Source organism: Triturus cristatus, chromosome 7 (genome assembly GCF_964204655.1).
Source record: "Triturus cristatus chromosome 7, aTriCri1.1, whole genome shotgun sequence".
Taxonomy (NCBI): Eukaryota; Metazoa; Chordata; class Amphibia; order Caudata; family Salamandridae; genus Triturus; species Triturus cristatus.
In genome coordinates this window covers 695291027-695317068 of record NC_140590.1, presented here as the reverse complement: position 1 = coordinate 695317068, position 26042 = coordinate 695291027, and the positions used below count along the sequence as shown (strand labels likewise).

General features: G+C 51.1%; 1 protein-coding gene across 8 annotated transcripts in view; it reads left to right on the top strand.

Moving 5' to 3' along the window:
* The window catches only part of SDK2 (sidekick cell adhesion molecule 2), a 1027095-nt gene that overhangs the window by 720569 nt on the left and 280484 nt on the right, over window positions 1-26042 (top strand). For all 8 annotated transcript variants that reach the window (XM_085617351.1, XM_085617350.1, XM_085617348.1 and 5 more), the window contains one exon: window positions 14217-14350. In XM_085617351.1, the coding sequence (XP_085473477.1) occupies window positions 14217-14350 (134 nt within the window). The remainder of the gene's footprint in view (window positions 1-14216; window positions 14351-26042) is intronic.

The following is a 26042-nucleotide window of genomic DNA, read 5'->3' as shown; positions in this document are numbered from 1 at the left end:
TACCCATCCCACTTAGGGCGAAAAGCGTTACAACAAACAAATGATGGACGGAATGCTGACAATGCAGACATTCTCACCCAGTCAAGAGATCTGGGTTAAATCCATCGTTCTTTTGCCCACTACGCCACCCCAGTTTAGACATGGCCATATGCAAATCAGTCTTGACCCTGTGCCTCATGGGAACAGTCCAGCCCGAACTGCCAAGCCATGTCTTCCCTGGACCGGAATCAAGCATCCTAGGACCGGTTTCTGGCTATCAGCCGTCATCAGCCAGGATAGCTTGACTCCAGTGGCATAGTGATCACGGGTCCCACGTCTGGGAATACCCATCCCACTTAGGGCGAAAAGCGTTACAACAAACAAATGATGGACGGAATGCTGACAATGCAGACATTCTCCCCCAGTCAAGAGATCTGGGTTAAATCCATCGTTCTTTTGCCCACTACGCCACCCCAGTTTAGACATGGCCATATGCAAATCAGTCTTGACCCTGTGCCTCATGGGAACAGTCCAGCCCGAACTGCCAAAAAGGCATGCACCACTCGCAAATAATAAACCATTACACACACATATTTCTCCCAATTTTCGACTCATCAGTGTGATTGGGTTGGCATGATTTTAGAGGTTAGGAGCCCATGGTAGCAATAGAATACAAACTTGAGCAATGAGTGGCGGCTGGTATTTGAAGGCATTGGGAGAGTCGCGTCATCAGGGCAGATGTGGGGGAGGAGAGAAGTTTTTTAAAAATGAACACTTGCCGCCTGCCATCACCGCCACCTCCTCTCAGTCCTCTCCCATGCTTCCAGGGCAGGAAACCGGATGTACCCAGCTCCCAGCCTCCCGATAGCCAATCACAACGCTGCAATGCAGTGTTATGATTGGTCTGAGCGCCGTTGATCGGCCAGCCAAATATTCATGCACACTTTAGAGAGTGCAAACCACTCCACTCCTCCCTCCCCTGCTCTGCTCTGTCAACAGAGCAGCCCTGCCCTGTCCCACCCGCTAGGCTGCCACAACAAGTAAAAATAAAATGATAATAAGTTAGAGTTATCATTTTATTTTTCCTTTAGTGACACGTCTTAAAAGCAGTGGGCGACGCTCCTGCACCGTAGCGGAGGAACCGCCACTGCGAGCAATTGAGTAAAATTATCCGATGTAATAAGGAGATAGGAACATATGTTACCTGTAAAAATCCACGCTACGCAACCATCTTCCCCTCCATTGGCTTACCTTTATCAGGGAGATCATTCAAAGTCAAGGAACAAACAGAAACACAGGAAAACTCTGAGGAGAGGCTGGGATCAAGGGGCATCTAAAGATAATGCATACAGTGAAGTCATGCGTGATAACCTGTGCAGACTAGAGCATGAACAGGATACCGTATAGACCCACTGAGCTTACACATTATGGTAATACACAGTGCTTTAAATGGAAAAAAATAAGTGCAGGTACTCACCTGAGATGTGGACTAGGGGGCGGAGTTAAGGGGCCTGGGCTATGGGAGGCAGTGCTACGGGCAATGCTAAGGGGTGGGGCCAGAGGCACACATTTAATTTGATTGACGGTTAATTGGTGTGCAGATATGCATACTGCAGACAACACTCACTCATACAAGAACATGAACAGGGACATAGAAGCACTTGTGCACGCATACAGGGTATTTAGTTCATGTGTTTTAGAAACGCATATTCTGATGTCCACATTACTACACCTTGATTCCCGGCTCAGGACCAGAGGGCTCAAGCTGCACCTCACTGCCGAGGCACAACAAGGCCGGAACAAATCTGTGACTGCGTATGCTCCTGTTCAGAAGGGATGTTGCTAGTCAACACTAATTTGCTTATAGTTGGTACTTGTTTTTAGTGGCACAGGCAAGCTGAATTACAATTGACTGGAAACTGTCAGAGAGTGATTATCTGTAGTTGTGAACGATGCAAACATCCCACTCAGCCCTTTTTATGCTTAGAACTAAATAAGTGCATAATCAGGCTCATTGTCTGTGCATGCTAGCATTCATGATCTCACTTTGTGTACAGGATATCCTTTCGAAGCTCTCTATGCTTATTAGCAGCCATGTGTGAGCTCTCTGCCCACACAGGATATCCTGGTTGTGCTCACTTTCCGCAGGGGATATTCTGTCTGAACTCATTCTTCGGCCATACTAGATCTTATGAAGTTACTGGTTCCCACCCATTGATTTGATTGCTTTTTTCTGATTTTTGGAGGCTCTCGCTTTCGGAAGTGGTTTAGACAAGGAGCTTCTTGATATTATGTTCCTGCAGAACAAACTTCCTGCGAGAAGTGTCACAACATTAGGGCTCCAGAAGACACTGTCAAAGACCACAAGAACTCTAGCTCGTCCGTCTGCTCTGACGTAGCCTGTCCGCAGCTGGGTAGCGTATGACCCTCTTTCATAGCACACCCACTCCCATGGGTAGCAGCCCCACATTCAACTGCATGGCAGCAGGGCGCTCTGAAACGGGGCCTTTGTAAAATGCAGGTGTCTATTCCCGGAATCCTCTAAGGAGGGGAGAAAGCACAGGCCCCGATTCATGCTGGTCTAAGTCAATCTACACTGTCCCTTGGATGGGCCAATCTAAACTAACCTTGACGAGGCCTGTTGAGATCTGACTATAGTTCCACCTAACTTTAAAATTCATGAGCGCATCCATTGACTGCAAACCAGCCTGCGCAACACGCATGAGCAGGTCCATGTCAAGAAGATGGCTGCCCGGCGTCCATTCCTCAAGCTCTGGCATTGGAGCCAGGAGCCCATGTTGTCCTTGTCGCATGCATGCCAGTTTCTGGGTCCACTCGAGGGAGATTTTGCCACAGAAGGCACACTGTGATTGCCCGTTGGTTGGTTTGCATTGGGTTGAGGATGCCTTCGGTTTCCCAGTCCTGGGCTTGCCCTCAATGCGTTCTAATCCACCTTCGCCGAGGGGGTAGCAGTGCCGTGGCTCGGTCTCGCCCCGTGGCCGGCTACACAAAGCAGCACGGCGATCACCGGGGCGAGCAAAGCGCTAGAACTAATCAGCTTTCAAAAGCGCTGAATGCGTGCTCGAGGGAGGCTGCGGAAACGGCGCTGCCGCGCTTTCAACTTGCGCTGATCCCTCGCTTATCATGGCCGACCACTACTGCCGGCGCTGCCGCTGCCACCGGGTTGCTTATAGAAACCTCTAAAACGGCCTAATCTCGTCGGCGCACAAATCCTCCCCTCTTGTTTACCCGTTCCTGGTTTGAGAAAACAAAGATTACGAGCTGCTGGGAGCCGCGGCCACTGCAGGGCACGCGCAAAACACGGCAAAGCCCGGCTGCTTCGGCGGCGGCAGTGATTGCTTTTCTTTTAATTTCCAAAACATGGAAAAGGGCTGCATTACATGTTATCGCTGTGCAAACGGCAGGTTCGTGTGAAAGCTGAGACAGGTGGGGGTGCGAAAGGGACGTGCCACGAGCGCTGTTGTGTATGCGAGAGGAGGGAACCAGGTAGGGTGCACGAGTGTGAGACAGACTAGGAATGTGTGAGTGATCAGGACAGTTATATGTATGAGAGGGGTGCTCGGGAAATAATGCACGTGTGAATGAAAAAACACAGCCAGTGGGGAACTGACAACATGTATGCGTGCATGAAGCCGAGAGACATCCGCATGCGAGTTTGTACGAAAAACAGGATAAGAAATGTCGAGTGTTGTCTGTGTAAGATGGACAAATGGATAGTGTGTTTCTACTGCCCATTAAGTCTGAAGAAAAAAGTGTGGGGTCCCTAAAAGGGGCATTGCCTATGCAAACGAGAAAGAACAACGATTTTGTTGTAAAGAATAAATATTGAAAATATGTTAATTCTGAAATTATGAGACTGAATTAAACCTTATGGAGGCCTGTAGAAGAGGCCGTGGTCTTCAGAGCGTCTCAATCACTCCTGTTGTTCGTTCTATGTTGCACCTGTACATCCTTTTCCTCTCCACATCTCTTCCATATGCATATCTTTCACCCCATCTCTTTCCTCTTCTGCACCCTCTTTTCACCCTTTCTTACAGACACTTGCTTGCCTCTCTTACACATCACCACCCCCCAAACACACAACGGGCCCACTCACCTGCAAGCACTGCAGTTTCTTTAACTTTCGCATTGTCAATATTTTGACAGCTGCGTACCTCCTTCACTGTTTACCTCCTTCACACACATTTGCACAGAATCAGAATTGCAACTGCAATAAGTGACCATTTCTTTGTGCTCTCTGCTGAGAGGTCACGAATTGGATGGCCATGTATTCTGAACACCTTTCTGACCCTCTGACTGCCACCATGAGAAACTCACAGTGCCTTCAGCCTCTGCTCCAGAGCTTTCAATTGTGGCCCATTACAAACACCTGGCAGTGACTCAGTTCTAAGTAGGGACTATACAAAAGTAATCTACTGCACCAAAGAAAAACCAGAAACACAGTATTCTGGAAATAGCAGGCGCTCTCAGGTTAAGTAAAACATGTGAACTATAAGCAGGAACAATATGGATTACCATAACACTTTTTACATTCTTTGTTCAGAAATCTTTCAGTGTTTTTGCCTCTAAAGCTAAAGGCATGAATTTAGGGTCTGGCTGGGACGCATTTTAGTGTCTTTTTAAATTACTATCAGGTCTGAGACCCAGAGGGACCCGGTCCACTTAAAGCCTTGTGTGTTTGAGAAAAAGGGAATGAAGTAAGCAAGGCGTTGCAATGCTAGTGGGTCCCAGACCAGAGTTGTTAGGGAGGTGTTTGGTAATAGTGGCACACATTTGTCTGGGCTGCCTCCAGCTGTCCTACAGTGAAAGTACCATCATGAAGCAAAGTCTTGGGTTACATCAATATGGAAGTGGAGAGCGTGACCCCTCTTCTCATCTGATTGCATTAGCAGCGTTAAGCTGTGCTCTCAATCAAGCATATTAGGAAAAGGAATCTCAAGATGAAATTAATATTTAAGTGGTGAACTTAATAGGCATACAGACAAATATTGTAGAATATGTACTATATACAAAAAGTCATTATTTTCTTTGTGTCCTTAGGAAAGCCTGTGTCCACTCATGTCTTTTACTTTGTAAATATGTTATCATGACAGCAAAATAAAATAAATGAACGCGCAAGGGTGATAAGTAGTGAATAGCAATGTATTTTAATGAAAGGCTCACACAACCAACAGCAAACGCTTCCTAAATCAACAAGCATTTGCAATGCAATAGGCCTCGCATTAATAAATGTTTTAGCTATTGGCGTTGCACATTATAATGCAATGCCAATACCTCAAGCTTTCAGTAATGTGAGACCTATTGCATTGCAAGTGTGGGGGGTATGAAAGGAGGGTAGGGGTATGTTTTGTGTCTGGGGTATGCTAGGTGGGTTGGGATACACTGCGTGTGTGGGGGTATGAGAGGAGGTTTGGGGTGCACTCCGTGTGAGGGGTATGCAAGGAGGGTTGAGGTACACTGCGTGTGTGGGAGTGTGCAAGGATGTTTTGGTATAAAGTGCGTGTGTAGGGGTATGATGAGAGATGGATTCTGTGTATAAGGGGGTATGCGAGAAGGTTTGGGGTACGCTAGGTGTAGGGGTGTATGCAAGGATGTTTGGGGTACACTGTACTTGTGTTAGGGTAGTGGTGGAAACTAGAACAGTTGAGGTAAATCTGCGGGCTGGAGGTAAGGGTAGTGAGACCACATGCAGGTGGGTTGAGGTTCTGTATGCTGAAGTGGAGCGATGGTGGGAGCAGAGGGTGGTTGAAGAGCAGGTTCAATCACCCATGAATACACGTCACGCAAGGAGGCCCCGGTCTTCCAGAACCATGGACATTCTCCAAGTGGAACTAGAAGACAAGTTGTAAGACTACCCTGCATTTGTTTACTCGCGGTGCTGTGTCTCCCAAGACTTTAAGAGCTCTGAGATGCAGTTCGCACAGGATGTCTGTTTCTAAAATCCTGCCATGCTGTTGCTTTACTCTGCGCTCCGGCATCTGTTTTATTTAAGTTCGCGAGGTGCAGTTTCTTTACACAGTGCTCCGAGTGTCTGTTTTCGTTTTTAAATTCATGCCATGACGCTCTGATGTTGAAAGTCCACAAAGTCTTTTATCTGTGTTTGGTGTCCCAGTACACAAAGACCCTGAGTTACAGTTTTGTTACACTGGTTGCTGGGTAGTTGTTTTGAAAGACGTGATATGCCGTCTCTCTACGACGTTGTTAGTATCCTGGTTCACAAAGACCCTGACAGGTATTTTGTTAGCAGTTCACTGTGTACTTGGTGTCAGTTTTGAAGGTCCTGAGATGGGGTGTTTTATGGCAGTGCGCTTGGTGTCTGTATTTACAGTCCCCGATATTCCGTTACTCTAGAGTTAATGTATTGTTAAATGCACAGGTTTTGTGCGGTGAAATAGCCCATGAGGAGCATTGAAGCCTTATATAGCGCTACAGTCCAGGATGGGCATTGAGTACAGGCTGAGGGAATGAATTGTTGGTGTGTGTGAGCACAGCGTTAATCGGTGGGTGCACTGCCATGTGCGGCTTCAGTGCAGTCAGTTCAGGCTGGGAAGCAGCACTGTGAAGTACACAGGTTGTGCAGTTGCATAGCCTTTGCACAGAACGGAATTGCAGCTGCGAAGGGGGAGTTGCGGCGTATCTCAGCACAGACGGGTTGCTGGCACAGTGCTCTTTTCAGGGCGTATATATTCCCTTCGTTCAGTCAAAACAAACGAGGATGCATATAAATTCCTCTTATCTTTAAAACTAGCAACAGGGGACGGGGAAAGGCACGAGCAAAAAAAAAGAAACCCGCATCCCTGAGAAGTACGGTATGAAAGCCCAGCTTGAGAAAACGCACCACAGAGGAGCGGGCCGAGGGAGCCTGTTGTCTGTGCCGCGCTGATGCTCGTGCTAGACACCAGTGGGACTGGGCGGAGGAAAGGCGGGACATGCGCCCGCCTTTGCCCAATTGCATTCCTTATTTTTTTTTTTAAAAAAAGCACAGTAAAGCCAATGGCAGCCGGCGAAAGCGAAACCACACGCACGAACGTGTGGTCAGCTTTCAGAACCCCGTACAAGAGGTCTCGCGCTGCGCGAGCAGTGCTGTGCACTGCAACGCTAGGCGCAAGACCTAAAAAGGCGACATTCAGCAATTCAAATGCCATCACGTCAACACCTAAATACTTCAAAGAACACACGCTGGCTCCATGTAGCATATGCCATCTAACAAATGACCTACTTGGTACCCCAGCAACAAAATCTAATGGTAATACAAATGGGGCAAGGTAACCACCCTTTAAATGCTGGGGCAGTTGTGCAGCCCAAGCAAGCAATGTCAGATTGTGAAAAACAGTGTACCACATGAAGCCACAATTTGTTCTATTTCTTACTGTACAGGTTTGAACACTGGAGAACAGATCACAGATAAAACTGTCTATAGCCAGATCTTACAACAAACAAAGAGTGAGGATTTACAAAAGTAACAGAGAGTAGATAGGAGACAGAAAAGAGACCGGTGGGAAAGCAAGAGTGATACCACAGGGCATAGATCTGTGCTGGGATATCCCTGGCAGGGATCAGAGGGCTACACTTTGAAAGGAAAAGAAATAAATGCATCCACACCCATCAGCTGCTGTAGTATAGTATATTCCAGATCTCTGTACTTGGAGAGGGAAAGGAAGGGACATGTCATACTTGCCCATCAGCCACCGGAGCCCGTCTGCCGCACTCTGTTGAGGGAAGGACCAGGAAAGTTTCAGCCCTGCTCTCAGGTAAGACAAAAGGGCCAGGCCATTCTCAGCAAAGGCCTCCATTTTGTGACCTATCCAGTAAAGCTCACACCCTCCACTCTTACCCTAACTCGCACATACAAAGGTAAACACTCACTCTTCGCCCAAGTACCCCGATGATATAGCAAGGACCCAGTGTAGTTAAACAAGTAGATCATTGAAGGCGACAGGCTAGAGGGAATGGCTCTTCCACTGGCAGTGGAAGCTGCAACGCGTCCAGTCTCTCTAGGCTCAGCGAGTGGACAGTAACAACGCCTCAATGGAGGGGGGCACTTTGGGTGCCTCTCTAGACGTCGGAGCCATGCTCTGTTGTCTCATTTCTTTTACACAGGAAGCCACCTGTGAACATGCATGATTATGTTCACTGAGGCAAAAATAAAAAACCTAAGAAAACATACCATGTCTATACAAGATGTTGTACACATGGCAGGGTGCAGGCTCTCCACAGCAATGCAGGGGACACCTTCATCCCTAAAGTTTCCAATTTGTTTACATTTTGCCCATGTTCGGCAGTTTGAACACAGTTGGCTTTCAGTAGCCTTGTGTCTTTTAACATCACTCACTGTGTAATGGTACTGCTGTTTAAGAACACTAGTTACATACCGACACCTCTATAATGTGTATAGAGTTGCACAGCATCGTCCTGTGCACAGGGCATTCACAGTCTGCATGCTGTTACAGTTATAGCCTGGATTATTATATGAACTTCGAAATCAGTCAAGAATATGGTATGTTAAGCTGTGTTTATTCACACTTTTTAAATCTTTGTTTTTCTGCAGTAATATACATCCATATGTCTTCATGTACAGTGGTGGCTCGTCTGCTATGGCGGAGGAACGTTGCCTCACTGCTTTTGAGCAGTGTAAAGGAAAGGAACTATAAAGTGATAATAACTTTGAGTTATTAGCATTTTATCTATCTATGCTGCTTTGCGGTTGAGTGGGGCTGCTCTGCTCACGGAGCAGGGCGGAAAGGGGTGGTTTGCACACTCCTAAGTACGCAATGACTGTTTGGTCAGCCCGCTCGGGCCGCCCAAACAAGTCATGCACACTTCCCCCGTTCTCCATGCAGGCTGCATTACAGTCTGAATGGAGAATGTGCCCAGGCCCCCATTCCCTGGTTGAGCATCGAACCAGGATGCTCAAAACGAATCACAACGCTGCATTGCAGCAGTGTGATTGGTTGGGGGAGCCTGGTTGTTCTTCCTGGCTTCCTGTCCACGAGGAGAGCAGGAGCAAGGAGCAGAGACGCTGTGTCAGGACCCAGCGGCAAGGTAAGTGTGTAATTTTTTGTTTTAATTTTTTTGTTTTACATTTAGCTTGCGCCCCACGCTTGCCCCTGCCTCGCCACCCACGAGTCATACCAGCCGCCACTGTTCATGGGAAGCAACTTCTTATATGAATGAATTAATGAATGAATTAATTTATATTTAAATAGCGCATAGCTACCCTGAGGCCTCCCAGCGCTGCGGACTGGCGCATATGGGTATCAGACAGAGAATTTAAAAAGAGTCCTGAAAGAGGCAGGTTTTCAGAAGTTTCCGGAACGCCAATAAGTTTAGCTCCTTGCGGAGATTTAGAGGAAGGACATTCCAAAGATTAGAGGCATTAAAAGAGAAAGAGCGTCCGCCCTATCTTGATCTTCCTATTTTGGCAGAGACAGCAAGAAAGGAGGAGCTAGAACGGAGATTCCGCAAGGGCTGGTAGGGGGTGATGAAGGAGTGGTTAATGACCGGACCCTTCCCCAAAAAGGCTTTGTGAGCCCGGCACATGGCCTTGAATTGTATTCTTGCCCTAATGGGGAGCCAATGAAGACTCCTCAAAGCAGGTTTGGACGATTGCCTGTGAGGGATCTGGAGAAGCAAGCGGGCTGCACAGTTCTGAATCACCTGGAGCTTATGTATAGTGAAATGAGGGGATCCCAGGTATAGAGCATTACCATAATCCAGGCGAGAGAGAATAAGAGCTTGAACCATAATCCTTCTCGCCTGGAGGGGGATAAGGGGGAGGATCTTACGCAGCATCCTCAGTAAGCCGTAACAGGTAGATGAGAGCTCGGTAGCCTGGAAATTAAAACTAAGAGCACTATCAAGCCTTATCCCCAGGCTCTTGAGCTGGGTTTTGGGTCTGGGGCAGGACCAAGGCAGTCCGGACAGAGGGGAGCAGGGTTGGTGGAGGGGGAGTTGCCGAGGAACATTAGCTCGGTCTTATCCCCGTTGAGCTTGAGGCATGAGAGTTCCATCATATGTTCAACTTTGGAGAGTGCAACAAATGTCTAATCTGCAGTGCATTTCAAGCAAATGCATCACTCTTCTTTAGAAGGTGGAAACATTCTCCTTAGTTTTAGGTGATAGAACTATAACAGAATCAAACGGTACCTAACAAACAGAGGAGTCTTCTTGTGAATAACAATGAGACTATCAACTCACACAAAGCTCAGGCTCAGCTCAGATGAGTCAGCACTGCAATAATGCTGTAGCTGTCTCGAGACCTCACGCAATGGTCAATACTGAGCTTCCTTTCACTCTTTCTGTGTCCGGCCAGGTTTGGCTATTGATTTACTATGAATCTTTTACCACTGTGCGGATGCATGACTTGATTGGCTTTGATACTGCTGTTTGCATCCCCTGTAGCATAAACATGAGAAAGGGCCACAAGCCCTGGGTACAATTATACTTTTAATTTTGACTTATTATAGAGATGATTTGGATACAATGGGCCTGATATAGAAAGCTCTTTTGCACTCACAAACCCTGCAATTCGCAATATCACAGTTTGCAACCACAAAAATACTTTTCTTAATGTACAAAGGCCATTTTACGAGTTGAATAGTTATTGTCCAAACGGATTTTGCAGTCCTTCCAATACTACAAAAAGGGGAGGGCGTGAATGGGGTGTCCCCCCTCCTTTTTGTGTTTCGGAAAGAAGTGAATACATTGTTTATGACCGCAATCCAGTTGCAAATCATTGATGATTTACTGACCTCCGAGTTCGGGTGGTGACTAATTCATGAAGGGGAAGGTATTCCTGTGGGGCAATTTCCTCTTTGTGAACTGTGTTTGCCGTTGCGTGGACATTGGAGGGACTCTGGAGCAGGCAGGGGTCAAGAAGACCCCTGCCTGCTCCTAGTGATGTATTTTTTAATAAACCAGAAGAAGTCCTCTTATAATAGAAATGGACTGCTTAAAACAAACTTTCCCTTTTGGGAATGCCAATGTAGATACAGGTCTACTGTACCTCACAGGTACCTGTCTGCATTTACAGCCAATCACAGGGGGTCTTGAACTGTGACCTGTCTAATTAATATTCATTAGGCAGGTTGTTTTATGACCACCTGTGAATGAACAATATGCAATGTGACTTATTAATACATAGGTCTCATGACAAATTGGATTCCCATTTGGAAACCAGTTAGTATGGAAATTGCATAGCTCTGGTTTCCACATGAGAATAAGACATCAGACCCAATATTCTGTTTGTTTTGGCTGTTCTGGTAAATAAAACAGCTGTGGTCTATTGGAAGATGTTAGACTGTGTTGAACTATGGTTAAACTCACATTGTTTGTCAGTAAAGTACTTTATTGTAAACTTTATCACCAAACGTTATTCAGTCTAGAAGATCCATGTGTCCGACCCTGTTTTATGCTTGTTCCTCGCTCCCAGCCTACTTTACATGTTCGTTGTTGAAAACTGTATTATATTGTTTATCACTGTATTGTTTATATGTTGCTTTTCTATCTCTTATCAGGATCCAGCGTGTTTTTTGTTGTAGAGAAAGAGCCTACCGGGTTTGTGTGCATGGTTGGTAGAATTGTTGGGTTTTAGCATGATCTGTGTGGGAAGAATGTTGGTGTTGCATGTAAGTCTTGGAGACCTGTGATGATCTTCAGTGTGCTTTAGCATGACGTGTGATGGAGGTGTGTGAAAGATAGTGTACATGGATTTGCATATACCTATCCTAATTCCCTTACGTTGCTACCGTCTGGTGGCTGGCTCTGCGGATCTGTTAAAGGGTTGACTACATTGTGGATTGGCTTGGGCGTAACCCTGTAACCCATATCTGGGACTAGAAACGGACCCAAAGAGATGATGCTGCAATCAAGGATAACTACATGTTCCACAGTTGGGGGTGTCTGGATTCCACCTAGAGGCAAGATGGCGCCACAAAACACAACCACAGGCACCGCAGAAGGCAGCTTTCCGGAACTACAAATCTATATGTTCAGGACTCCTTATCCTGTAGATGTGTTAGTCAGTCTTATGTTTATATATTTCTAAAGCGCTCGAATGCCGAGGCGTCTTGGCGCTGAAAGGTGCTGTAGCAGGGGAAGGCGGAGTATGTAAAAGCAGTTCCCTGAATAAAATTCACATTTATTTGTCAATGATGAATTTATACTGTGCGTTCGAGCAGCTAGAGGCGACTGCATCTCATGTTTAAATCGCTTGATAAGAGCAAATGTATTTAAAGGTGCTTTTCATTCAACCATGCGTCTTTATGTTGATGATGTTTGGACACGTTTGAACTAATGCAAAAGCACCGTTTTCTGAATACTCAGATTCTCGTTAGTAATTTATTCTTCCAGTGGACATTAGCAGCAAAATCTGCTTTCTACGCGACGCGATGACGCTGAATGCAGCTTTGACATGTGGAAGGAGTGACACGAAAGGGGATCTTTTTTTTATAAACTCTGTCTCTGAGAGAATACAAATATTATTATTATTATTGCTGTGTTTGTAAGAAAAACAAGTATTGGTAAAGCCAATAGGCCTAGCCTTTGAGGCCTATAGGCTTTGTTAATTGCGTGTAGCCACGCTGCAGAGTACCCTTGATGCTTGCAGCATTAAAAATTAAAAGCCCTTGATGCAGGCACCCGTGTCATTCTGTAGGTGCGCTTCAAAAAGACACAGGTGCTGTAGTTATTAATAACCAATCTGAGACGGATTGGTAACTAAAAGAAAATGAAACACGAAAAGCATTTTTTTTTTTTTTATTGGGGTTTGGTGAGCAGAAGCAACAGGGGGCAAGTACACCACCTGCCATGAAAGCAACACTGTGGAGGGGTAAAAGGAGGGGGGCAAACGCAACATGGGGAAGGCGGGGGGCAGAAGCAATGCGGGGTTGGGGGAAACAACACAAAGGGCACTAGTGGGGGGTAGCAATACACAGGATGCAGCTGAGGGAAGCCGTGGGGAGAAGCACATAGGCTGGCACAAGATGGAGGGGATGGGGAGAAGCAGAAGTGCAACAGAGCAATGCGAAGTGCAGGAGGATAAACGCACATGAAGGATACATGCACTCTTATGGGGTGCTTAACACAAAAGAAAAAAGAAGTTCTTGAAAAACAAGCAGTGGAAGTAGTGAAGGCAACCAATCAAAAGAGTTGTAAAAAGGAATGCTACATGGCAGGGACAACCACAAGATTGACAAGCTGGGAGACAAAAAAGAAACAGGCAAATGAGAGCGACAAGGAATGCCAACGAATGGCAAATGATGGGCAGACTCCAAACCTCTGTATGTTCTTCAGGAGCTGCAATATGTCTCACAACAGACTGTGCATGTACTGTGTAGTAGGCTTTGCCCTAACAAGGTTGTAGTTTAAGGGTTATTTGGGTGTTATAATGGCATGCTGCCACTATTTTCTCTAGCTCGAGACATAAGTCTCTGGGGGAGCATATTCACTGCAGAGAACCCTATATTACCTGGTAGTCACAGATTTGACTCCTGGTAATACTGGCATGTAAATCTGCGGAATTCCACGTGGTCAAATTCCGCATAGTTACATGAAACAAGATTCCGTGGAGTTCCACCAGTGGGCGGAAATAGGCATGTCTCTATGCTTGCGCTGTGATCTAACACCGGGAACGCATTCCACACTGGAAAAATCAGCATGAACAGCACCAAACAGTGCTCCAGAGGGCGCAGCTACTCGAGTGGATTTTGCTGCCGCTGGAGTAGATTTTCTACTCAACCGCAGCTTTCTGACTGCATATGATCTCGACAACCGCGTTAGAAAAATCTCGCCGGATGTCCACATTTGCGCTTGCCAACTTAGCGGTCTGAAGCCCGGCATGAGAAAAAATTAAACCATGCGGCGATTGCCAGAATTTGTCCGGAACTCCTTTTCAGAAGAGTAATGCAGAGTCACCAAATTTCCGCCAGTTCTGCCAGCAGAATGGAATATTTCGCCCACCCCTACCTGGCATAACGTTTCATCCTTACAGGGTCAAATAAACAACTATCGTTCAGTAAAGTAATAATGATAAGGTTGTATTTAAAAAGCAAATTATAGTTCTATGTTTGTGGTGCACAATAAAAACTTTCAATATTTCAGTAAATATAATATGCCTCCATATGGGCCTCAGTTACTCAGGACTACTACCTGGCATCCACACAACTCTTCTCTAACCCAGGCTGTACCCTCTCTCTCTCTCTCTCTCTCTCATGCAGCGCCATCACGATGGACAATACCCTGGTCATCCTGTCTTCGGTAGCTCCAGATGCGGGGCGCTACTATGTGCAGGCGGTCAACGACAAGAATGGAGACAACAAGACCAGCCAGCCCATCACGCTCACCATAGAAAGTAAGTGAGCACTGTGCAAGGCCAACGATGGTGGAGGAAGGCGACGGGTGGGTGAGCGGAGGATCACACCCGATCACTGCCGCTCCATGTGGCAGGCGGTGTAGATCCAGAATGTCTTACTGTGGTGTTGAGTGATAAGACAAGCTCGCAATAGACCAAGCACAAAGAGTAAGAATAAAAAGCGCAGGCAGCCATAGACTGTGAGCCTTGTTGGAAGAAGAAAGTGCTTGTGGTTTTGGGGGTTTTAACTGGCTTTGACGGGGGGCTGGATTGATTGATTAGGAATGGAGGCAGAGCTGACTAATCCACTGTATGTGAAAGCTTGAGGCTCCTGGGGGCATTCATTTATTTTTCACAACTGTTTCTTTTGAACAGAGAGATGAGTCAGAGGAGCATAAGGGTGTGAATAGGCAGATGTGTGCATCAGAGAAGGGCACATGAAAACGTAACCCATTGTGCAGGTGTTAAACCAATCAGCGTGCACAACACGTGGAGCGCTTCTAGTGTCTCGAGAAGCAACTGAGTAATGCCCGACATGAGACGCTGCCCACATCCGGGGGGGACGCTAATCAAACTCAACCTACAGATTAAAGCCTGCACTCCCTCACTTAAATTACAAACCTCCACACACCACCACTGTCAAAGGTGGGAAACAAAATACTGGGCACCACGTACCCCTACCACAGCTGCACAGGGAGCCCGGCGTCTGCCCTCGGAGTCTGCAGTCTTTCACAGCAAGGAGCCAAACCCTCCCAGAGCACAGCAGCCGCCGACCTCTACTCTGTCTGTGTTTGTGTTCGTAGTGCACTGAGGCAACACGGTGACATGTTACATCTCACCTGAGACAACCTAATGAACAGACATGCCGGTGCTTCAGATATCACACCCGGGCGCTCCCTCGAGTTCTGTTTCTATGTATTGGTGCATCACTGGCATCTCCCTCAAGGAACTGACCCTCGAGCCTTCTATACTTGGTCTGTGGTCTCGTCACTTTGAGGGACCTTTTCTAGCCTTGAGCAGTGATATCACCTCAGACACCGTCTGTACCTGAGCTGATGTCACCCTGCGGCGACCCCTCTACCCCTGAACCTCGGTTACCACCCACGAGGAACTGACCCACTCTCTTGCTGTACCTGTTCATTTCTGACATTCACATCTCTGCACCTGAGCGGTGTTGGCATCGCCCACCGAGGTCTATGGCATGGGCGCATCTCTGATGTCGTCTCGGGGGACTCTCAGAGCACCACTGATATCACGCAGGGGCCCTCGGTCATTCTGCAACTGAGCACCGCTGATATCACTGCAGGGGCCCTCAGTCCTTCTGTTACTGAGCACCGCTGATATCACTGCAGGGGCCCTCGGTCCTTCTGTAACTGAGCACCGCTGATATCACTGCAGGGGCCCTCGGTCATTCTGTACCCCAGCATCACTGATATCACTGCAGGGGCCCTCGGTCATTCTGTACCCCAGCATCACTGATATCACTTCAGGGACCCTTAGTCCTTCTGTACCCAAGCACCACTGATATCACTGCAGGGGCCCTCGGTCATTCTGTAACTGAGCATTAATTATATCACATCAGGGACCCTCGGTCCTTCCGTACCCGAGCATCTCTGATATCACTGCAGTTACCCTCAGTCCTTCTGTACCCCAGCATCACTGATATCACTTTAGGGACCGTTAGTCCTTTTGTACCCCCAGCATCACTGATATCCTGCAGGGGCCCTCGGTCATTCTGCATCTAAGCATCACTGATATCACTGCAGGGGCCCTCGGTCCTTCCATACCGGAGCATCACTGATATCACTGCAGGGACCCTCAGTCCTTCTGTTAGTGAGCACCGCTGATATCACTGCAGGGGCCCTCGGTCATTCTGCATCTAAGCATCACTGATAGCACTGCAGGGGCCCTCGGCCCTTCCGTACCCGAGCATCACTGATATCACTGCAGGGGCCCTCGGCCCTTCCGTACCCGAGCATCACTGATATCACTGCAGGGGCCCTCGGTCCTTCCATACCAGAGCATCACTGATATCACTGCAGGGACCCTCAGTCCTTCTGTTAGTGAGCACCGCTGATATCACTGCAGGGGCCCTCGGTCATTCTGCATCTAAGCATCACTGATAGCACTGCAGGGGCCCTCGGCCCTTCCGTACCCGAGCATCACTGATATCACTGCAGGGGCCCTCGGCCCTTCCGTACCCGAGCATCACTGATATCACTGCAGGGGCCCTCGGTCCTTCCATACCAGAGCATCACTGATATCACTGCAGGGACCCTCAGTCCTTCTGTTAGTGAGCACCGCTGATATCACTGCAGGGGCCCTCGGTCATTCTGCATCTAAGCATCACTGATAGCACTGCAGGGGCCCTCGGCCCTTCCGTACCCGAGCATCACTGATATCACTGCAGGGGCCCTCGGCCCTTCCGTACCCGAGCATCACTGATATCACTGCAGGGGCCCTCGGTCATTCTGTACCCGAGCATCACTGATATCACTTCAGGGACCCTTAGTCCTTCTGTACCCAAGCACCACTGATATCACTGCAGGGGCCCTCGGTCATTCTGTAACTGAGCATTAATTATATCACATCAGGGACCCTCGGTCCTTCCGTACCCGAGCATCTCTGATATCACTGCAGTTACCCTCAGTCCTTCTGTACCCCAGCATCACTGATATCACTTTAGGGACCGTTAGTCCTTTTGTACCCCCAGCATCACTGATATCCTGCAGGGGCCCTCGGTCATTCTGCATCTAAGCATCACTGATATCACTGCAGGGGCCCTCGGTCCTTCCATACCGGAGCATCACTGATATCACTGCAGGGACCCTCAGTCCTTCTGTTAGTGAGCACCGCTGATATCACTGCAGGGGCCCTCGGTCATTCTGCATCTAAGCATCACTGATAGCACTGCAGGGGCCCTCGGCCCTTCCGTACCCGAGCATCACTGATATCACTGCAGGGGCCCTCGGCCCTTCCGTACCCGAGCATCACTGATATCACTGCAGGGGCCCTCGGTCCTTCCATACCAGAGCATCACTGATATCACTGCAGGGACCCTCAGTCCTTCTGTTAGTGAGCACCGCTGATATCACTGCAGGGGCCCTCGGTCATTCTGCATCTAAGCATCACTGATAGCACTGCAGGGGCCCTCGGCCCTTCCGTACCCGAGCATCACTGATATCACTGCAGGGGCCCTCGGCCCTTCCGTACCCGAGCATCACTGATATCACTGCAGGGGCCCTCGGTCCTTCCGTACCCGAGCATCACTGATATCACTGCAGGGGCCCTCGGTCCTTCCATACCGGAGCATCACTGATATCACTGCAGGGACCCTCAGTCCTTCTGTTAGTGAGCACCGCTGATATCACTGCAGGGGCCCTCGGTCATTCTGCATCTAAGCATCACTGATAGCACTGCAGGGGCCCTCGGCCCTTCCGTACCCGAGCATCACTGATATCACTGCAGGGGCCCTCGGCCCTTCCGTACCCGAGCATCACTGATATCACTGCAGGGGCCCTCGGTCCTTCCGTACCCGAGCATCACTGATATCACTGCAGGGGCCCTCGGTCCTTCCATACCGGAGCATCACTGATATCACTGCAGGGACCCTCAGTCCTTCTGTACCCAAGCATCACTGATATCACTGCAGGGTCCCTCAGTCCTTCTGTTACTGAACACCGCTGATATCACTGCAGGGGCCCTCGGTCATTCTGCATATAAGCATCACTGATAGCACTGCACGGGCCCTCGGCCCTTCCGTACCCGAGCATCACTGATAGCACTACAGGGACCCTCGGTCCTTTCGTACCCGAGCATCACTGATATCACTGCAGGGGCACTTGGCCCTTCCGTACCCGAGCATCACTGATATCACTGCAGGGGCCCTCGGTCATTCCATACCGGAGCATCACTGATATCACTGCAGGGACCCTCAGTCCTTCTGTTATTGAGCACCGCTGATATCACTGCAGGGGCCCTCGGTCATTCTGCATCTAAGCATCACCGATAGCACTGCAGGGGCCCTCGGCCCTTCCGTACCCGAGCATCACTGATATCACTGCAGGGGCCCTCGGCCCTTCCGTACCCGAGCATCACTGATATCACTGCAGGGGCCCTCGGTCCTTCCGTACCCGAGCATCACTGATATCACTGCAGGGGCCCTCGGTCCTTCCATACCGGAGCATCACTGATATCACTGCAGGGACCCTCAGTCCTTCTGTACCCAAGCATCACTGATATCGCTGCAGGGGCCCTCAGTCCTTCTGTACCCGAGCATCACTGATATCACTGCAGGGGCCCTCGGCCCTTCCGTACCCGAGCATCACTGATCCGAGCATCAATGATATCACTGCAGGGACCCTCAGTCCTTCTGTACCCAAGCATCACTGATATCACTGCAGGGGCCCTCAGTCCTTCTGTACCCGAGCATCACTGATATCACTGCAGGGGCCCTCGGCCCTTCCGTACCCGAGCATCACTGATATCACTGCACGGGCACTCGGCCCTTCAGTACCCGAGCATCACTGATATCACTGCAGGGGCCCTCGGCCCTTCCGTACCCGAGCATCACTGGTATGACTGCAGGGACCCTCAGTCCTTCCGTACCCGAGCATCACTGATATCACTGCAGGGACCCTCAGTCCTTCCGTACCCGAGCATCACTGATATCACTGCAGGGACCCTCGGTCCTTCCGTACCCGAGCATCACTGATATCACTGCAGGGGCCCTCGGCCCTTCCGTTCCGGAGCATCACTGATATCACTGCAGGGGCCCTCGGCCCTTCCGTACCGGAGTATCACTGATATCCTGCAGGGGCCCTCGGCCCTTCCGTACCCGAGCATCACTGATATCACTGCAGGGGCCCTCGGCCCTTCTGTACCCGAGCATCACTGATATCACTTCAGGGACCCTCGGTCCTTCCGTACCCGTGCATCACTGATCCGAGCATCACTGATATCACTGCAGGGGCCCTCGGCCCTTCCGTATCCGAGCATCACTGATATCACTTCAGGGACCCTCGGTCCTTCCGTACCCGAGCATCACTGATCCGAGCATCACTGATATCACTGCAGGGGCCCTCGGTCCTTCCGTACCCGAGCATCACTGATATCCTGCAGGGACCCTCGGCCCTTCCGTACCCGAGCATCACTGGTATCACTGCAGGGACCCTCAGTCCTTCCGTACCCGAGCATCACTGATATCACTGCAGGGACCCTCAGTCCTTCCGTACCCAAGCATCACTGATATCACTGCAGAGACCCTCGGTGCTTCCGTACCCGAGCATCACTGATATCACTGCAGGGGCCCTCGGCCCTTCCGTACCGGAGCATCACTGATATCACTGCAGGGGCTCTCGGTCATTCCGTACCGGAGCATCACTGATATCACTGCAGGGGCCCTCGGTCCTTCCATACCGGAGCATCACTGATATCACTGCAGGGACCCTCGGTGCTTCCGTACCCGAGCATCACTGATATCACTGCAGGGGCCCTCGGCTCTTCCGTAACCGAGCATCACTGATATCGCTGCAGGGGCCCTCGGTCCTTCCGTACCGGAGTATCACTGATATCCTGCAGGGGCCCTCGGCCCTTCCGTACCTGAGCATCACTGATATCACTGCAGGGGCCCTCGGCCCTTCCGTACCCGAGCATCACTGATATCACTTCAGGGACCATCGGTACTTCCGTACCTGAGCATTACTGATCCGAGCATCACTGATATCACTGCAGGGGCCCTCGGTCCTTCCGTACCCGAGCATCACTGATATCCTGCAGGGACCCTCGGCCCTTCCGTACCCGAGCATCACTGGTATCACTGCAGGGACCCTCAGTCCTTCCGTACCCGAGCATCACTGATATCACTGCAGGGACCCTCAGTCCTTCCGTACCCGAGCATCACTGATATCACTGCAGGGACCCTCGGTGCTTCCGTACCCGAGCATCACTGATATCACTGCAGGGGCCCTCCGCCCTTCCGTTCCGGAGCATCACTGATATCACTGCAGGGGCCCTCGGTCCTTCCGTACCCGAGCATCACTTATATCACTGCAGGGACCCTCAGTCCTTCTGTAACTGAGCACCGCTGATATCACTGCAGGGGCCCTCGGCCCTTCCGTACCCGAGCATCACTGATATCACTGCAGGGGCCCTCGGTCCTTCTGTACCCGAGCATCACTGATATCACTGCAGGGGCCCTTGGCCCTTCCGTACCGGAGCATCACTGATATCACTGAAGGGGCCCTCGGCCCTTCCATACCGGAGCATCACTGATATCCTGCAGGGGCCCTCGGCCCTTCCGTACCCAAGCATCACTGATATCACTGCAGGGGCCCTCGGCCCTTCCGTACCAGAGCATCACTGATATCCTGCAGGGACCCTCGGCCCTTCCGTACCCGAGCATCACTGGCATCACTGCAGGGACCCTCAGTCCTTCCGTACCCGAGCATCACTGATATCACTGCAGGGACCCTCAGTCCTTCCGTACCCGAGCATCACTGATATCACTGCAGAGACCCTCGGTGCTTCCGTACCCGAGCATCACTGATATCACTGCAGGGACCCTCGGCCCTTCCGTACCGGAGCATCACTGATATCACTGCAGGGGCTCTCGGTCATTCCGTACCGGAGCATCACTGATATCACTGCAGGGGCCCTCGGCCCTTCCGTACCCGAGCATCACTGATATCACTTCAGGGACCATCGGTCCTTCCGTACCTGAGCATCACTGATCCGAGCATCACTGATATCACTGCAGGGGCCCTCGGTCCTTCCGTACCCGAGCATCACTGATATCCTGCAGGGCCCCTCGGCCCCTCCGTACCCGAGCATCACTGGTATCACTGCAGGGACCCTCAGTCCTTCCGTACCCGAGCATCACTGATATCACTGCAGGGACCCTCAGTCCTTCCGTACCCGAGCATCACTGATATCACTGCAGGGGCCCTCGGTGCTTCCGTACCCGAGCATCACTGATATCACTGCAGGGACCCTCAGTCCTTCCGTACCCGAGCATCACTGATATCCTGCAGGGACCCTCGGCCCTTCCGTACCCGAGCATCACTGGTATCACTGCAGGGACCCTCAGTCCTTCCGTACCCGAGCATCACTGATATCACTGCAGGGACCCTCAGTCCTTCCGTACCCGAGCATCACTGATATCACTGCAGGGACCCTCGGTGCTTCCGTACCCGAGCATCACTGATATCACTGCAGGGGCCCTCCGCCCTTCCGTTCCGGAGCATCACTGATATCACTGCAGCGACTCTCGTTCATTCCGTACGGGAGCATCACTGATATCACTGCAGGGGCCCTCGGTCCTTCCGTACCCGAGCATCACTTATATCACTGCAGGGACCCTCAGTCCTTCTGTAACTGAGCACCGCTGATATCACTGCAGGGGCCCTCGGCCCTTCCGTACCCGAGCATCACTGATATCACTGCAGGGGCCCTCGGTCCTTCTGTACCCGAGCATCACTGATATCACTGCAGGGGCCCTTGGCCCTTCCGTACCGGAGCATCACTGATATCACTGAAGGGGCCCTCGGCCCTTCCATACCGGAGCATCACTGATATCCTGCAGGGGCCCTCGGCCCTTCCGTACCCAAGCATCACTGATATCACTGCAGGGGCCCTCGGCCCTTCCGTACCAGAGCATCACTGATATCCTGCAGGGACCCTCGGCCCTTCCGTACCCGAGCATCACTGGCATCACTGCAGGGACCCTCAGTCCTTCCGTACCCGAGCATCACTGATATCACTGCAGGGACCCTCAGTCCTTCCGTACCCGAGCATCACTGATATCACTGCAGAGACCCTCGGTGCTTCCGTACCCGAGCATCACTGATATCACTGCAGGGACCCTCGGCCCTTCCGTACCGGAGCATCACTGATATCACTGCAGGGGCTCTCGGTCATTCCGTACCGGAGCATCACTGATATCACTGCAGGGGCCCTCGGCCCTTCCGTACCCGAGCATCACTGATATCACTTCAGGGACCATCGGTCCTTCCGTACCTGAGCATCACTGATCCGAGCATCACTGATATCACTGCAGGGGCCCTCGGTCCTTCCGTACCCGAGCATCACTGATATCCTGCAGGGCCCCTCGGCCCCTCCGTACCCGAGCATCACTGGTATCACTGCAGGGACCCTCAGTCCTTCCGTACCCGAGCATCACTGATATCACTGCAGGGACCCTCAGTCCTTCCGTACCCGAGCATCACTGATATCACTGCAGGGGCCCTCGGTGCTTCCGTACCCGAGCATCACTGATATCACTGCAGGGGCCCTCGGCTCTTCCGTAACCGAGCATCACTGATATCGCTGCAGGGGCCCTCGGTCCTTCCGTACCGGAGTATCACTGATATCCTACAAGGGCCCTCGGCCCTTCCGTACCTGAGCATCACTGATATCACTGCAGGGGCCCTCGGCCCTTCCGTACCCGAGCATCACTGATATCACTGCAGGGGCCCTTGGCCCTTCCGTACCGGAGCATCACTGATATCACTGAAGGGGCCCTTGGCCCTTCCATACTGGAGCATCACTGATATCCTGCAGGGGCCCTCGGCCCTTCCGTACCCAAGCATCACTGATATCACTGCAGGAACCCTCGGTGCTTCCGTACCCGAGCATCACTGATATCACTGCAGGGGCCCTCCGCCCTTCCGTTCCGGATCATCACTGATATCACTGCAGCGACTCTCGTTCATTCCGTACGGGAGCATCACTGATATCACTGCAGGGGCCCTCGGTCGTTCCGTACCCGAGCATCACTTATATCACTGCAGGGACCCTCGGTGCTTCCGTACCCGAGCATCAATGATATCACTGCAGGGGCCCTCGGCTCTTCCGTACCTGAGCATCACTGATATAGCTGCAGGGGCCCTCGGTCCTTCCGTACCCGAGCATCACTGACATCCCTGCAGGGACCCTCAGTCCTTCTGTAACTGAGCACCGCTGATATCACTGCAGGGGCCCTCGGCCCTTCCGTACCCGAGCATCACTGATATCACTGCAGGGGCCCTCGGTCCTTCTGTACCCGAGCATCACTGATATCGCTGAAGGGGCCCTCGGCCCTTCCGTACCGGAGCATCACTGATATCCTGCAGGGGCCCTCGGCCCTTCCGTACCCAAGCATCACTGATATCACTGCAGGGGCCCTCGGCCCTTCCGTACCAGAGCATCACTGATATCACTTCAGGGACCCTCAGTCCTTCCGTACCCGAGCATCACTGATATCACTGCAGGGGCCCTCGGCCCTTCCGTACCAGAGCATCACTGATATCACTTCAGGGACCCTCAGTCCTTCCGTACCCGAGCATCACTGATCCGAGCATCACAGATATCACTGCAGGGGCCCTCGGTCCTTCCGTACCCGAGCATCACTGATATCCTGCAGGGACCCTCGGCCCTTCCGTACCCGAGCATCACTGGTATCACTGCAGGGACCCTCAGTCCTTCCGTACCCGAGCATCACTGATATCACTGCAGGGACCCTCGGTGCTTCCGTACCCGAGCATCACTGATATCACTGCAGGGGCCCTCGGCCCTTCCATACCGGAGCATCACTGATATCACTACAGGGGCTCTCGGTCCTTCCGTACCCGAGCATCACTGATATCACTGCAGGGACCCTCGGTGCTTCCGTACCCGAGCATCACTGACATCCCTGCAGGGACCCTCAGTCCTTCTGTAACTGAGCACCGCTGATATCACTTCAGGTGCCCTCGGCCCCTCCGTACCCGAGCATCACTGATATCACTGCAGGGACCCTCGGTCATTCTGCACCCAAGCATCACTGATGGCACTGCAGGGACCCTCGGCCCTTCCGTACCCGAGCATCACTGATATCACTGCAGGGGCCCTCGGCCCTTCCGTACCCGAGCATCACTGGTATCACTGCATGGACCCTCAGTCCTTCCGTACCCGAGCATCACTGATATCACTGCAGGGGCCCTCGGCCCTTCCGTACCCGAGCATCACTGATATCACTTCAGGGGCCCTTGGTCCTCCGTACCCGAGCATCACTGGTATCAATGCAGGGACCCTCGGTCCTTCCGTACCCGAGCATCACTGGTATCACTGCAGGGGCCCTCGGCCCTTCCGTACCCGAGCATCACTGATATCACTGCAGGGGCCCTCGGTCCTTCCGTACCCAAGCATCACTGATATCACTTCAGGGGCCCTTAGTCCTTCCGTACCCAAGCATCACTGATATCACTTCAGGGGCCCTTAGTCCTTCCGTACCCGAGCATCACTGATATCACTGCAGGGACCCTCGGCCCTTCCGTACCCGAGCATAACTGGTATCACTGCAGGGGCCCCCAGACATTCTGTACCTGAACATCACTGGTATCACCCTCAGAAACTTTCTGTAGCTGAGAATCACTGATACCAACCCTGGGGCCCTCATTCTTCCTGTGTTCGCAATAACTGAGTTCCCTGGGAGACCCTCATACCCACCCTGATTTCTCGGCAGTGACCCTCACACCTTCCATACACGTGCATGACAGAGCGTCCAGGCAGTTCTTTTACCCCCCCTGGGAGCTCTAGACCCCTCTTGCATCACTCACTGGCGTGACTCCATCTGACCCGGCTGCTGATTTGCAGGGTCAGGGTCATGCCTTCACCCCTGCCCTCAAGGTCATGTCTTCACCTCTGCCCTTTGCACAGCGCCGGGTACATACAGCACACTGTGCATGCGCGCAGTATTGATGCCAGTGCCAAGGACCGCCCTGGCATCGGGACAGGGTGACCTTCATCTCCAGTAGGCACGGCGCGCCCTGCAGGGTGCCAGCCGTGAGGGTTGGGCGCAGACAAACACAGATGTGAATTTTCGCTGCACATCTGCAGCCCTGTCTGTCTCGGGGAACCGAGGCATCAATCAAAAGATATTAAGCTGCAAAAACGTATTAATACCAGAAGAAGATTACTGTCCCCCGACGGTCACGGAGATGCCAACTGCTCCCGTAGAGTCAGGCATAAAATATACAATCAGGGCTCTTCCTGTCTGCTTTCGTGCATCTCACTGCGAGTGGGGAATGAAGGGGTGAGTTACGTTTAACCCTTCCCTGCATTCGATTCCCAGCTTTCCACGAGATGACTCATATTTCCTCAATTATTGGCGATGACGGTGGGTGTTATTGGTGCACCCCCTGGGGTTGTCTGTAGAGTAATCAATGTCCCAGCGTGTTTTCTTGTGAGTCATTGGTATGCTCCACATTCTCGAACTGTGGGTTTCTTAGCGCTCTCACGGAACAGTGCGTAGCCCCTCTGTCACATGTAGGTTGCGGGGTTTCACATGGCAGTGCATGTCTGGGGGTCCGCCCTTTTGACATTCTTACTTAGTGGAAGAGGTGTGGCGCAGCGGCCAGGGTGACTGACACCGGACTACGGGGCGTGGTTCATGGTTCGATCCCCGGTGCCGGTGGCAGGTTAGCCCAGGGGCCCCCAGCGCCGAGGCACCACTTCGGAGGTAGCTGTGCGCTTTACAAATACTGGTATTTCAATATTTCATATTTCATAGGTTTCTTCTGCAGGTTCTTGATTCTTCCAATAGAGGGTGCGCTGCAGCGATGCTGGGCTTGCAACCTCCCACCAGCAGTTGAAATATCCAACCTCTAAAAATATTACGTCCACAGTATCAACTACCTCTATATTGTCAAGGCAAATATATTTAGTGAAATGTAAA